This window comes from Lepidochelys kempii, chromosome 1 (genome assembly GCF_965140285.1).
Source record: "Lepidochelys kempii isolate rLepKem1 chromosome 1, rLepKem1.hap1, whole genome shotgun sequence".
NCBI classification, from domain to species: domain Eukaryota; kingdom Metazoa; phylum Chordata; order Testudines; family Cheloniidae; genus Lepidochelys; species Lepidochelys kempii.
Window position 1 is genome coordinate 322,555,584 of NC_136380.1, and position 15,265 is coordinate 322,570,848.

The window sequence follows — 15,265 nt, forward strand, 5'->3', positions numbered from 1 at the left end:
CTTGTATAATGCAAATGATGGTCCCTAACAACATGTTAAATCCTGTTCATTAAACGCAAATGAGCCACTGTGTGAGATCAAGGATCAAAGACTTAATTAAGTGCGTTCTTCCCCTGCTCCGTGAATAAGGGACCTGAATGGAAACTGGTGCTGTCAATTTGTTTTCTGAGAGAAGATATAAATATGGTCACAAGGAAAAATTCTTCCTCTGTTGGCTGTTTAGATTCTAATAGGGCAGAGAACTGAACAAGGAGGTGGAGATTCCCCAGGTATTCTGGGTAGCCCTGAAAAACACTACATCTCTGCTACCTTTTGAAATTATAGACTGTGACTTGCCTGCACATATATTTTACCCACTTTACCCTCAATAGCTCACATTCCTTTTTCTTAATAACCCTTTAGTTAGTTTACTACAGAATGGACAACCAGTGCTGTCTTTGGTGTGAGATCTGGGATGCAAATCGACCTGGTTGAATGACTGGTCTCTTGGGACTGTATGTAACCTGAATATTTTGTGATTTTTGGAGGAACTGACCATCTATCACATAGTCCAGGTTGCCTGGGTGGCAAGATAGACTGGAGTGTCTAAGGAGACTGCCTCAGACTCCATTAGAAGACTACTGCAGTACTTTGGGAGTTCACATTTGTTACTCGGTTGGTGAAATCTAATTATAGCACATACCATCAGTTTGGGGTTTTTGCTCTGCTTTTGACAGTGTGCCCTGGGTAGACACTCATGGTCGTGAACCACTCCAGACAGCATATCACTGATCTCCAGCAAGCATGATCAAAGTGATTCTTTAATCATTCGCAACATTAATTTACTCCACTTCCCCCAAATTCTCAAGGACTCTCTTGTAGAGGAAAGCTGCATACAAAAGTTTGAAGATTGAACTGGAAAGCAAAAAAGTATTTTTTTTAAAAAAGTGGAAATTATCTCCCTCACTGTTCTGTAACTCTGAAATGGCCAAAATTACTTTTGCTCAGACTTGTAAAAACAAAAACACAAAACCAAAAAAGTTAAAGTCAACTCTAATCTGAAACCAAGCATGGGAAACGCCTACACAAACAGGAGAATATGACAAAAATATGGTAAGTATGTGCAAAAAGGTGGCTATATAATGGAAACCAGAACTTAGTGCTACCTGTAGTTTTTCCATGAGCTCTTAACATTTGGCTAATTTTTTTTAACATATTTAACAGCACACTCTGTAATAGCCCCTCTAAGATCAGTATGAGCAGCCTCCATACGCCTCATTTGTTGAATAATATTCATAATTAACTCCTAATGAAAATCCTTATATATATATATATATATATATATATATATATATATATATATATATATATATATATATATATATATCCCACATTTCCTTAAAAACCAGAAATATCCCAATTTGTCTTTCAGAGCCCAGTGCTTTTATCACTGTTTTTAAATCAATCCCTGGAGATCCACCAAGTTTGGAGGCAGGCCCCATGGCCTTTTCTGAAGGGGCCGGGGGGCACACAAACACTGCTGGGAGCAAACTCTATTCCTGTTATGGAAAGTTTTGAGGGTAGCTCCAGAAGGAGACCCACATGCAGAGTTCCTCACCCAGAATCACCTACTGTGGAATGGGAGGATCTGGGCCCTTATTAAGTGGGAGACTTCCATTTCCAACATGGATTCTCTGTATTTCTCTGTGCAAGTCACTTAACATACCTATAAAACCACCATCTCACAAGTAAAGCTTGACATGTCACAAGCACAAAACTAAACTCTAGTCATTAATATATAAATTCACCATTTTCTAACACAAAAAATGTAAAAAATCTGAATAAGTGTAAATTAAGCTAAATGATTATTTAAATGTGTACACATATAGTGCACCCTCTTTGGCAGCAAAAAGCACCACCAAATCTAGTGTAAAGACTATATTAAGTTGTAAATCAAAACATCTTAATGGTTACTGTCAAGATTCCTTCCCCACTCTGAACGCTAGGGTACAGATGTGGGGACCTGCATGAAAACCTCCTAAGCTTACTTTTACCAGCTTAGGTTAAAACTTCCCCAAGGCACAAACTATTTTACCCTTTGCCCTTCGACTTCCACTGCCACCAAACATCTAACACCGGTTACTGAGAAAGAGTTCGTTTGGAAACGTCCTTCTTCCCCCCCCCCCGAGAATCCTCCCAAATCTTACCCCCTTTTTTTCCTGGGGAAGGTTTGATAAAAATCCTCACCAATTTGCATAGGTGACCACAGACCCAAACCCTTGGATTTTAAGAACAATGAAAAAGCATTCAGTTTCTTAAAAGAAGAATTTTAATAGAAGAAAAAGTAAAAATAATCACCTCTGTAAAATCAGGATGGTAAATACCTTACAGGGTAATTAGATTCAAAACATAGAGAATCCCTCCAGGCCAACCTTAAGTTACAAAAAGACAAAAAAACAGGAATATACATTCCATTCAGCACAGCGTATTTTCTCAGCCATTTAAAGAAAACAGAATCTAACGCATATCTAGCTGGATTACTTACTAAGTTCTAAGACTCCATTCCTGTTCTGTCCCCGGCCAAAGCATCACACAGACAGACCCAGACCCTTTGTTTCCTCCCCTCCCCCTCCAGCTTTGAAAGTATCTTGTCTCCTCATTGGTCATTGTGGTCAGGTGCCAGCGAGGTTATCCTAGCTTCTTAACCCTTTACAGGTGAAAGGGTTTTTCCTCTGGCCAGGAGGGATTTTAAAGGTGTTTACCCTTCCCTTTATATTTATGACAGTTACCAACAAATGAGAATGAACCTTTCTTTAGGAAAATAACTAGTATAAATACAATGCACAATTAAAGTCTACAACTTAAATCAAGGTTTCCTGCTTGCTGATTTAAATCAAGATTAAAATCAGTGATTTAAATCAAGATTAAAATCAGTGATTTAAATCAAGATTAAAATCAGTGATTTAAATCAAGATTAAAATCAGTGATTTAAATCAAGATTAAAATCAGTGATTTAAATCAAGATTAAAATCAGTGATTTAAATCAAGATTAAAATCAGTGATTTAAATCAAGATTAAAATCAGTGATTTAAATCAAGATTAAAATCAGTGATTTAAATCAATCCACCCTGGCCAGGAGTAAGCCACTTAAACAAAAAAACTTCAAATCCAGACTCCAGCGAGAAACTGCTGAATTGGAATTCATTTGCAAATTGGATACTATTAATTTAGGCTTAAATAGAGACTGGGAGTGGCTAAGTCATTATGCAAGGTAGCCTGTTTCCTCTTGTTTTTTCCTACCCCCCCCCCCAGATGTTCTGGTTTAACTTGGATTTAAACCTGGAGAATGGTCAGTTTCGATGAGCTATTACCAGCAGGAGAGTGAGTTTGTGTGTGTATGGGGGTGGGGGGGATGTGAGAAAACCTGGATTTGTGCAGGAAATAGCCCGACTTGATTATGTAAAGAGTTGTCACTTTGGATGGGCTAGCACCAGCAGGAGAGTGAATTTGTGTGGGGGGGTGGAGGGTGAGAAAACCTGGATTTGTGCTGGAAATGGCCCACCTGTTGATCACTTTAGATAAGCTATTACCAGCAGGACAGTGGGGTGGGAGGAGGTATTGTTTCATGATTTCTGTGTGTATATAAAGTCTGCTGCAGTTTCCACGGTAAACATCTGATGAAGTGAGCTGTAGCTCACGAAAGCTCATGCTCAAATAAATTGGTTAGTCTCTAAGGTGCCACAAGTACTCCTTTTCTTTTTGCGAATACAGACTAACACGGCTGTTCCTCTGAAACCTGTTAATTAATATAATACATATTCTCTATTTGAATGATGCCCAAAGCCAAGATGTGAGGAGGATGTAAATTCTATGAGATAAGAGGTTAAAAGAGTAAGCCAAAATGAAGCATCTAAGAAAATAACAAATTTTCTGGGCTTGGTAATCAGTGTATCAGAGTTGAGGATTACATCTGGACACCTGATGAGAGACTGAGTAATCTGCAAATCTATTAAAATAATTACACTAAGAAAGGTTTCAGAGTAGCAGCCGTGTTAGTCTGTATCTGCAAAAAGAACAGGAGTACTTGTGGCACCTTAGAGACTAACAAATTTATTAGAGCATAAGCTTTCGTGGGCTACAGCCCACTTCTTCCCATGCATAGAATGGAACATATAGTAAGAGATAGATAGATATAGATACACATACAGATAAGTTGGAAGTTACCATACAAACTGTGAGAGGCTAATTAGTTAAGATGAGCTATTCTCAGCAGGAGGGGAAAAAAAACCTTTTGTAGTGATAATCAAGATGGCCCATTTAGACAGTTGACAAGAAGGCGTGAGGATACTTAACTTAAGGAAATAGATTCAATATGTGTAATGACCCAGGCACTCCCAGTCTCTATTCAAACCCAAATTAATGGTATCTAGTTTGCATATTAATTCAAGCTCAGCAGTTTCTTGCTGGAGTCTGTTTTTGAAGCTTTTCTGTTGCAAAACTGCCACCCTTAAATCTTTTACTGAGTGGCCAGGGAGGTTGAAGTGTTCTCCTACTGGTTTTAGAATGTTATGATTCCTGATGTCAGATTTGTGTCCACTTATTCTTTTGAGACTGTCCGGTTTGGCCAATGTACATGGCAGAGGGGCATTGCTGGCACATGATGGCATATATCACATTGGTAGATGTGCAGGTGAATGAGCCCCTGATTAGACAGCCCCCCAACCTGAAGCAAATACTCACAAGCAACCACACACCACACAACACAACCACTAACCCAGGAACCTATCCTTGCAACAAAGCCAGATGCCAACTCTGTCCACATATTTATTCAAGCGACACCATCATAGGACCTAATCACATTAGCCACGCCATCAGGGGCTCATTCACCTGCACATATACCAATGTGATATATGCCATCATGTGCCAGCAAATGCTCCTCTGCTGTGTGCATTGGCCAAACCGGACAGTCTCAAAACAATAAGTGGACACAAATCTGATATCAGGAATCATAACATCCTAAAACCAGTAGGAGAACACTTCAACCTCTCTGGCCACTCAGTAAAAGATTTAAGGGTGGCAGTTTTGCAACAAAAAAGCTTCAAAAACAGACTCCAGCTTGAATTAGTATGCAAACTAGATACCATTAACTTGGGTTTGAACAGAGACTGGGAGTGCCTGGGTCATTACACATATTGAATCTATTTCCTTAAGTTAAGTATCCTCACACCTTCTTGTCAATTGTCTAAATGGGCCATCTTGATTATCACTACAGAATTCTTTTTTTCCTCCTGCTGATAATAGCTCATCTTAACTATTTAATGAGAGGTTTCAGAGTAACAGCCCTGTTAGTCTGTATTCGCAAAAAGAAAAGGAGTACTTGTGGCACCTTAGAGACTAACCAATTTATTTGAGCATGAGCTTTCGTGACCTACAGCTCACTTCATCGGATGCATACCGTGGAAACTGCAGCAGACTTTATATATACACAGAGAATATGAAACAATACCTCCTCCCACCCCACTGTCCTGCTGGTAATAGCTTATCTAAAATGATCATCAGGTGGGCCATTTCCAGCACAAATCCAGGTTTTCTCACCCTCCACCCCCACACACACAAATTCACTCTCCTGCTGGTGATAGCCCATCCAAAGTGACAACTCTTTACACAATGTGCATGATAATCAAGTCGGGCCATTTCCTGCACAAATCCAGGTTTTCTCACATCCCCCCCACCCCCATACACACACAAACTCTCTCCTGCTGGTAATAGTTCATCCAAACTGACCACTCTTAGTTTCTCGCTGGAGTCTGAATTTGAAGTTTTTTTGTTTTAAGATAGCGACCTTCATGTCTGTGATTGCGTGACCAGAGAGATTGAAGTGTTCTCCGACTGGTTTATGAATGTTATAATTCTTGACATCTGATTTGTGTCCATTTATTCTTTTACGTAGAGACTGTCCAGTTTGACCAATGTACATGGCAGAGGGGCATTGCTGGCACATGATGGCATATATCACATTGGTGGATGTGCAGGTGAACGAGCCTCTGATAGTGTGGCTGATGTTATTAGGCCCCGTGATGGTGTCCCCTGAATAGATATGTGGGCACAACTGGCAACGGGCTTTGTTGCAAGGATAAGTTCCTGGGTTAGTGGTTCTGTTGTGTGGTATGTGGTTGTTGGTGAGTATTTGCTTCAGGTTGCGGGTCTGTCTGTAGGCAAGGACTGCATTTGCTCCAACCCCTCAGACAGAGACAAACACCTACAAGATCTCTGTCAAGCTTTCTTACAACTACAATACCCACCTGCAGAAGTAAAGAAACAGATTGATAGAGCCAGAAGAGTTCCCAGAAGTTACCTACTACAGGACAGGCCTAACAAAGAAAATAACAGAACGCCACTAGCCGTCACCTTCAGCCCCCAACTAAAACCCCTCCAACGCATTATTAAGGATCTACAACCTATCCTAAAGGATGACCCAACACTCTCACAAATCTTGGGAGACAGGCCAGTCCTTGCCTACAGACAGACCCGCAACCTGAAGCAAATACTCACCAACAACCACATACCACACAACAGAACCACTAACCCAGGAACTTATCCTTGCAACAAAGCCCGTTGCCAATTGTGCCCACATATCTATTCAGGGGACACCATCACAGGGCCTAATAACATCAGCCACACTATCAGAGGCTCGTTCACCTGCACATCCACCAATGTGATATATGCCATCATGTGCCAGCAATGCCCCTCTGCCATGTACATTGGTCAAACTGGACAGTCTCTACGTAAAAGAATAAATGGACACAAATCAGATGTCAAGAATTATAACATTCATAAACCAGTCGGAGAACACTTCAATCTCTCTGGTCACGCAATCACAGACATGAAGGTCGCTATCTTAAAACAAAAAAACTTCAAATCCAGACTCCAGCGAGAAACTGCTGAATTGGAATTCATTTGCAAATTGGATACTATTAATTTAGGCTTAAATAGAGACTGGGAGTGGCTAAGTCATTATGCAAGGTAGCCTGTTTCCTCTTGTTTTTCCCTACCCCCCCCCCCAGATGTTCTGGTTTAACTTGGATTTAAACTTGAAGAGTGGTCAGTTTGGATGAGCTATTACCAGCAGGAGAGTGAGTTTGTGTGTGTATGGGGGTGGGGGGGATGTGAGAAAACCTGGATTTGTGCAGGAAATAGCCCAACTTGATTGTCATGCACATTGTGTAAAGAGTTGTCACTTTGGATGGGCTATCACCAGCAGGAGAGTGAATTTGTGTGGGGGGGTGGAGGGTGAGAAAACCTGGATTTGTGCTGGAAATGGCCCACCTGATGATCACTTTAGATAAGCTATTACCAGCAGGACAGTGGGGTGGGAGGAGGTATTGTTTCATATTCTCTGTGTATATATAAAGCCTGCTGCAGTTTCCACGATATGCATCTGAGGAAGTGAGCTGTAGCTCACAAAAGCTTATGCTCTAATAAATTGGTTAGTCTCTAAGGTGCCACAAGTACTCCTTTTCTTTTTGCGAATACAGACTAACACGGCTGTTACTCTGAAACATTTAATCAGACAGGCACTCACCAGTCTGAAGGCTCACTCAGACCTCAGCAGCAGCAGCCACATCTAACTCCCAAGCTCTGTCCCTCCTCCCTCTGCAGAGATGGGGTACCTGGGTGGGGGGAGGGAGACACCCTGACATCAGCATCCCCTCCCGCTCTGCTCAGCGAGCAGGAGGGTCCCAGAAGCAGCTAGCTAGGGGCTTCAAGGAAGAGGGCAAGAGCAACGTGGCTGCAGAGCAGCAGGGGAAGGGGCATCTGAACACAGTCGCTGGATGTGCACAGCTCTGCTAATCAAGTGCTCGGCACTTGATTGACTCTTGGCGGCTGTCTGGCTTAGAGGGAACACTGACCCATAAATTCTCTATGTTCAAACAGAATGATTATTCAGCATGCAGTAGCGCCCAGAATACACTAGCTTACAATCTGGAAGGAGAAAGGTAATGAAGGGGAGGAAGGGAAATGATACAAACAGAGGGTTCAAAGGCTGACAGTTGGCACACATATTGGTAGTTCCATGGGGCTGCCTTTTGTTTATTCATGAACTAGCTCCCAATCATCCTCCTGTCTTGTCATTATTAGCTGACTAGTTTCTTGTAGGCTTCCTTGGGGAAAATGGGAATGAGACGTAATGGAAGAGTACTTTTTGTTTATACATAAATGACTCTTAAGATATATTGGTGAAGAGAGCATCCATTTATCCTACTTTTCAAAATATCAAATTCCCTCTTTATACAAGATGTATTTTGCAGACAGCTGCATGACAAGCCTCCCTTTACAGTTTTCTATATTTTACTTTTGACAGCCCCACTCTCGTCCTCCATTTTGAAATCTATCCTCCAAGGATAAAGTAAACAGACTTCATGTTTCAATCATATTCTTCTATTCAGCATGCATCTCCCCCTGGAGGCAACCAAACACTGCTAGTACCACGGGATGCTCACCATTATCTGGGCTGATACCATAATCTATAAAAAAAACACAACACCACACTTAGCATTTGTTCAAGCTAGAGAGCATGCGCAAGGGGGGCAGGGAATGGAAAGGAGAAAGGAACCATATCAGGAAAATAAATTCTGGTCTAGTACAATAGATCAGCAGCCAGATTAGAATAATCAGGCTAGAAATGTATTTTAAGATGTAAAATTTTGGTGATTTCTTCACTACAACTCCCCTTTTTGTATCCATATTTGGCTGCTACCCAGCCTCAGTCAGGACAAGATTCTGTCACTGCAGTATAAGCAAGGCTGCTGCTTTGGCAATACGACAAGGGGTTTCTTACAAGGGGCGGGGGGAAATTGATCTGTATTTCATGAGTAAGGCTATGATTTTGTCATGAAGGTCATGGAAGTCATGGAATCCATGACTTCCAAAGACCTCTGTGACTTCAGCCCCAGTGGCTGGGAGCTGCAGGGTCCCACCACCTCCCACAGTGGCAGGGAGCTGTGGCAGCGAGCCTCCCACAGTGGCAGGCAGCTGTGGCAGCGAGTACCCCGCAGATCCCTGGCCGCCACTGTGGGGTGGGGAGCAGGGGGACCCCCGCAGCTCCCCGGCTGCCACAGTGGGGTGGGCCGGGGCACCCCCCGCAGTTCCCCACTGCAGTGGCAGCAGGGGGGTTCCCATAGCTCCCCGCTACTGGGGAGGGGGACCCTGCAGTTCCCCTGTGCTGCTGGAGGCAGAGGGACCCTGGAGCTGAGTCCCCATGGGTGGTGGGGGCCCCAGAGCTGGCAGCTGCGGGGTGGCTGGGCAGTCCCTTCCCATTTTATCATGCATATTTTTAGTAAAAGTCAGGGACAGGTCATGGGATTTTATTTTTCTTTGAAACTTAATATTTTGAAGTTTTAAAAAAGTGCATTAAAATTGCCTCTTGTAGGGAAGCAATTGAGCGAGAACACCAACTTTAACAATACATGAGCACCAAATTTTATGATCAGTCAGAAGAACAGATTTTCTTAATATCAGCTAAAAAGAGAATTGTTTGCCTTTCACTCCTATCCTTAATGTTTGTCTTAATGTAACTACCTGACAAATTTGAACTCCAATGTTACTAACATAGAAGTGCAGTCAGATTCCTACAGCTTTTCTATTCCACAATACCATAACTTCTGGGTATGAATGGGAATTCTTTCATGCCTATATTTAATTTAGTTGCTACTTTACGGACCACCAACATTTTATATTTAGTAACAGTTTCCATATAATTAAAAGAGAAAAACATACATATTTTAAGATGTGTCTGGCAAAGCAGAGCACTTGCTAAGGAAATGCTTAATTTGACTTATTTAAAAAAAAAAAAATCTTCTTTCCCCCTTCCCATAATTAAGCTACTAGGATAAGGGAAAGAAATAGCACATTGTTATTTTAGAGCTACCCTCAGATGTCAATATGTATGAAACATTCACCAACTGCATATAGTACATAAAATATTTGAAAGAAACACTTATTTTTTCCCTTTTCCTACGAATTTATAAATAGATTTTTTTCAAAAACCTACCGCCACTCTGAATTATTCTGATGAGGCTTTTTTTTAAAAAACAAAACAAAAACAAAAACAAAAAAATACACCTTGTCACTTTTCTGAAGACCACCTTATATGTGGTACACATCTTGCATCAAACCCAAAGACAGACGGCATGCACCAAAAAAACTCAGCCACTGCCAAACAGGTTTTCCATATTTTCCTACTCTCCATGTACACCAAGCCATATTTCAATAAGCTTGGACATTTCTTATTCAAGAGCATTCTTTATTACTTACGTAAAAAGTGTTTTTCCAGTAAGGCGATTTCCAGGTGACCTTTGATCTCATTTAATCTATCAGACTCTGTTCTGTTAAAATCTTGGACTCCTGATGCCATGTTGATGGTCCCTGGACCAGCCTATGAAAAAGGATTGGGGGGCGGGGGGGAAAGAAGAAAAAAACATTGACAACTCAGAAGGAAGCTTCTCCCTGAAGCGTCATTTAAATACTTCAATTTACCTAAAAGACAGTAAACAAAGAGCTGTGTGAAAAAACGTGTAAGCATTTGAAGCCAACAACTCAGCAACGCTCTTATTCAGCATTAGAATTACTGAAAATGAATCAATAACAGCTGATCAAACATACATCATCTCCCTCAAACAGGTTTGCTCAGTGTGTTTGCCTAGAAAGATTCTATAGTTGCTGCAACATGATGATCATTTCACTTCCCTCCTGCTGGCTGAAGGTGCATTTCAAATAACGCCCCTTTCCTTTTAATTTGACACATGGCCAATTAAAACAAAAGAAAATCCAATATGCACACAAGCAACAATCTTTGTCCTGGTCTACACTTAAAACTTAGTTTGACATACCTACAGCTCTCAGGGCTGTTAAAAAGCCACATTCCTGAGTGCCACAGCTATGCCGACCTCAACACCCAGTGCAGACACAGTAAGGTTGATGAAAGCATTCTTCTGCTGACCTAGCTACTGTTGCTCAGGGAAGTGCAGTTACTACAGGAGGAGTTAATTCAGTTGCGGTACTGTATGTCTACACTATGGTGTCACAAAGGCAGAGCTGCAGTTCCATAGCTATAGTGCTGTAATCCCCTGTAGCACAGACAAGCCCTACCTAACAAAAACAGATTTTCTAAGCACTGACTACCATTCTGTACAAAATCCTCTCTCACATATGTGTGAATACTTTAGCATCAAGACATAATCCTGAAAGAAGAAAATCTACAATCCTGATGCAAGAAAGGCAATAAAAATCCAGCAGGGCTATTTTGTTTCATTTTTAAATGAATGTGGGTAGTGTCCAAAAGATGATGCTGCAGGACAAAAACTCTAGGCTCTTGCATCTTTTGGAGGTGATCTATCATCATCTTTACCAGCAGTGGCCACATAAACTAAGCACTGGAAATACTGCAGAATGTGAAAATCAAAGAATGCATGGCTTCCAACTGAAGCAGCAGCAGCTTGCACAAAGTGAAACAACAAAGGAACAGATGTACTTTCATAGTAAAAGTCAGGTGAGTATGCTACATTTTTGGAAATAGAAGTCTGTTAAATTACAAGGAAGACAGATTTCTGTTTTGCAAGACAGTTAATTAAAACAACATGTGCACTCACAACTAGCAATGTATAAACCCTATAGATTGATTTTGGGTGCAAGTTCTTGGAGCTACTCCTGGTATTAAATGCTTACCAGATGCAAGCTTTTATACTATTCATTTTATAAGCAAAGGTGATTTTTTATTCTTAGCCCATGGTTTAGTCATCTGTATACATTCAGAACTCAAGTGAGAACATGAGTACTTTTGAAAGAAATGAAACATTTTATACAAAAATAAAATCCAGTAACTGAATTAATATAATATGATCTAAATATAGTCAAGTAATTCAGCAAGTTAATAGAACTGTTTTAAATTTTAAAATAAATTAAATGTTTAAAAACAAAGTATTTAGTTTTTAAAGTGTTCTTTTGTATGTCATCCAAAAGTTTTAAAAGCAGATCAGTGATTTATTCACAACATACACAGCATATACATTTTCACTGTTAGGAATGATTTACACTTTTTAAGTACCCTGTCAATGTACCTGTAACACAGAGGCCCATTGGTGCCAACAGGCAAAAGGGTTCACTGTTCTCTATGATCAAGTCCTATATCAGACCTGAAACTCACTACACCTAATATACTGTTTCATGATAATTTATCCACAAGGAGTAGCTTATAAGATCTCTACTGAAAGCTTGTAACTTATCAATACCCTTAATAATTACAAGATGTGTGTATGGAGATAATATTTAAGGAATAATGTAACTGTTGAAAATTATACCCTTATGATCCTGGGTGAGTGATCCAGGGAATCATGTGTCGGTGATGACCCTTTCAAGCGGGAGGGAGTTGTTACCCCTCCCTGGCAGGCCAATTTTGTAATATATGGTTCAATCGCCTACCCTTGCCCCATCCCCGAACAGTCAATGGAAAACTAACTGTAAACAATCAAAGCCATTTGAAGGTAACAAGAAACATTATAACAGACTTTGTGGCTGAGTGGTGTCAATATCCTCAGAAGCAGAAGACACATAGTTCCTAGTCTAAGAAGTTTGCAAACCCTGTTAGGCCTGATCTACACTAGGGTGGGGGGGAGGGGGGAAATCGACCTAAGTTATGCAACTTTGTCTACGTGAATAACGTAGCTGAAGTCGTCGTACTTAGATCTACTTACCGCGGTGTCTTCATTGCAGTAAGTCGATGGCTGACGCTGTCCCGTCGACTCCGCCTGCACCTCTTGCCCTGGTGGAGTACTGGAGTTGACGGGAGAGCGCTCGGCGGTCGATTTATTGCGTCTAGACTAGATGTGATAAATTGACACCCCACCCCCTCCCCCGGGATCGATTGCTGCCCGTTGATCCAGCGGGTAATGTAGACAAGCCCTTAGTGAACAGAAACAAAAGACTGATTCAGTATGTGAAAGAGAAGAGAAAGACCTTCCGTGCATCCATTCACTGAAGAGATACCTTGCTGAGCAGGTGTTTTTCCATGAAACCTGACTCTCAGTCCTGGGTACCTCAAGAACCATCACAGTACCAATTTATTAAATGTACATGTTTTCTTGGAGTTATAAAGATGCAGAACTTGAATTTCACACTAATGAACTGTAATATAACAGATTCTATTCTTACAAGATTTCAAATCAGGATTGATAAAAATTGATGATTAAAAAAAAATCTGATTTTTTAACTTCAAACAAAGGTTACTTTTAAAAAAATATAAAATTAAATTTGAAATTGGTAACCTATGTTAAGGCCTACATTTATTATAATCTATTAAAATCATTTAATATTTTTGTACTTAAACAGTACATTTTTCTGCCAAGTTTTAAAGAAAGTCAGACAACAGGAACCAGAATTTGCTGAAGTGCTAACCCAGCTTTTGATAGCACTAGCCTCTTCTGCAGGTTCAGAGAGACTATTTTCTTCATTTCAGTTTATTCAACTGGTTCAGTTCAATGACTACTTCATTCAAAAGTTAAGTAATGTCACCTGGAAGTTTAAGAAGTAGGCAAGGTTGTTTTCCTCTTCCAATCTATGAATAAAAACTAAGTGTAAGAGGATCAGATCTACTAGTTCTAAACTGCGGAAGGACATGATTACCAGAAACAAGCATTTCAATATATTAAACTACAGATAATACTTCCTTTGTTTAGTAAATCAGTTTTCAATGCCAAAAAAATGATTTCCCTTATGTATCCAACAACTTTAAGTTAGCTTTATTTAATTAGAAAAATAAAAATAAACAGTTGTTTTTGATCATTAACTGAATTTGAATTTCAATCCTAGTAGAGCTTGACACAAGTCTCAAGATATTAATCTAGTAAATAAGAAATGAATCATTCACCATTTTCTAATAAAAATGTAAAAATTAAAAATCTCAATACATGTAAATTAAGTTATTTAAGCAATTATATAGGTGTGTGTAGATACTATATATCCTCCTAGCTAGCAAAAAGAAGCCCCAAATGTAGAGTAAAGGCTATATTTAGTTGAAAAGCAACATATTTGAATTGTTATTAACCAATGAGAATCAACCCATCTTTTGGAAAATTATTAAAGTCTATGATTTACAAATCAAGGTTCCCTGTTTGGTGATTTAAATCACTAATTTAAAAATCAATCCAACCTGTTTAAAACCATTGTTGAAAACTATCTTATTGGCTAGTTTCCTCATCTGTAAATATGAATCATCTAGTACACTTACAAAGCTGTTACAAAACTTCATTTGTTATTATTTGTAAGACATCTGAAGAAACTCAGGTCTACTCTACACTTAAGACTTATGTCAACATAGCTACAGTGCACAGGGGTGTGAAAAAGCCACACCCTTAAGCATCAGCTATCAGTTATGTAGTCGGCATCAAGCACTTGCAAGTGACAGATCCTCAACTCCCAGTGTAAAAGAGATAATACAGGGCTGTTTAAGGAACTGTACCACAGCATACCACACATCAAACTGCATAATGTCACAGAACAGGATGCCATACCAAGCAGAAATATTCACTGGCCAGCAGAACCATATCAGGAAATCTCTAAGGACACTGCTTTTGAAGAGCTACAACCCAGACCCCACTATTCAATCACTCCACCAAAGTCAATTCCATGCGATTCTGGAAGCCACCATGGGATTAATTTTTCTTAGTTTAAAAAGAAGTACATCTCAAAATTGGATTCATATCAAATACGTAATATATCCCTGAATGCCTGGGAGCAACCAGGAAGGGGGAAGCAAAGCTACCAGTAATCCAGGATACAAAGGAGTTAGCAAGGTTTGCCAGTGTGGCCAAATGCAGGAAAATTGCTCACTTTAAAAAGGAAGTGGAAGAGGGAGGCAGGCAGAAATCAGGCTTATGCCCCTTCTTGCATCTTTGTGATGTGTAGAAAAAGCCTGGAAAGAGATTCCCACGCAGAATAGTTTTCTGCTAATTTCTCACATTAGGCAGTTCAGTTCCTCTCTAGCCCGGACAAAATTAGGACTAGTTGATATGATGCTGACCACAAAGTGTTCCTATATACAGAGTTGTAGGAAGCATCACGGTAGTTAACATTTGAACACAATTAAATTTTATAGTGAAGACAAGGTCTAAGACTTTCTGACAACTACTGAAATGACAACATCACAAGAGCCAAGAGAGTGACGGCTCAGCAATGGAAGGGAGTAGCGCGAAGGAAGATAGTGGCACACATGCTTCAGATCACCACCAAAGTT

The 15,265-nt window shown here is 40.2% G+C and overlaps 1 protein-coding gene across 6 annotated transcripts in view; it reads right to left on the reverse strand.

Annotated features, from left to right (window-relative positions):
* The window catches only part of GRAMD4 (GRAM domain containing 4), a 146,948-nt gene that overhangs the window by 73,468 nt on the left and 58,215 nt on the right, over positions 1-15,265 (reverse strand). For 4 of the 6 annotated variants that reach the window (XM_073328371.2, XM_073328369.2, XM_073328368.2 and 1 more), the window contains exons 3-4: positions 10,294-10,414; positions 8,481-8,504 (exon numbers count right to left, since the gene is read on the reverse strand). In XM_073328371.2, the coding sequence (XP_073184472.1) occupies positions 8,481-8,504; positions 10,294-10,414 (145 nt within the window). The remainder of the gene's footprint in view (positions 1-8,480; positions 8,505-10,293; positions 10,415-15,265) is intronic. The other 2 variants (XM_073328373.2, XM_073328370.2) reach the window with 1 other exon arrangement.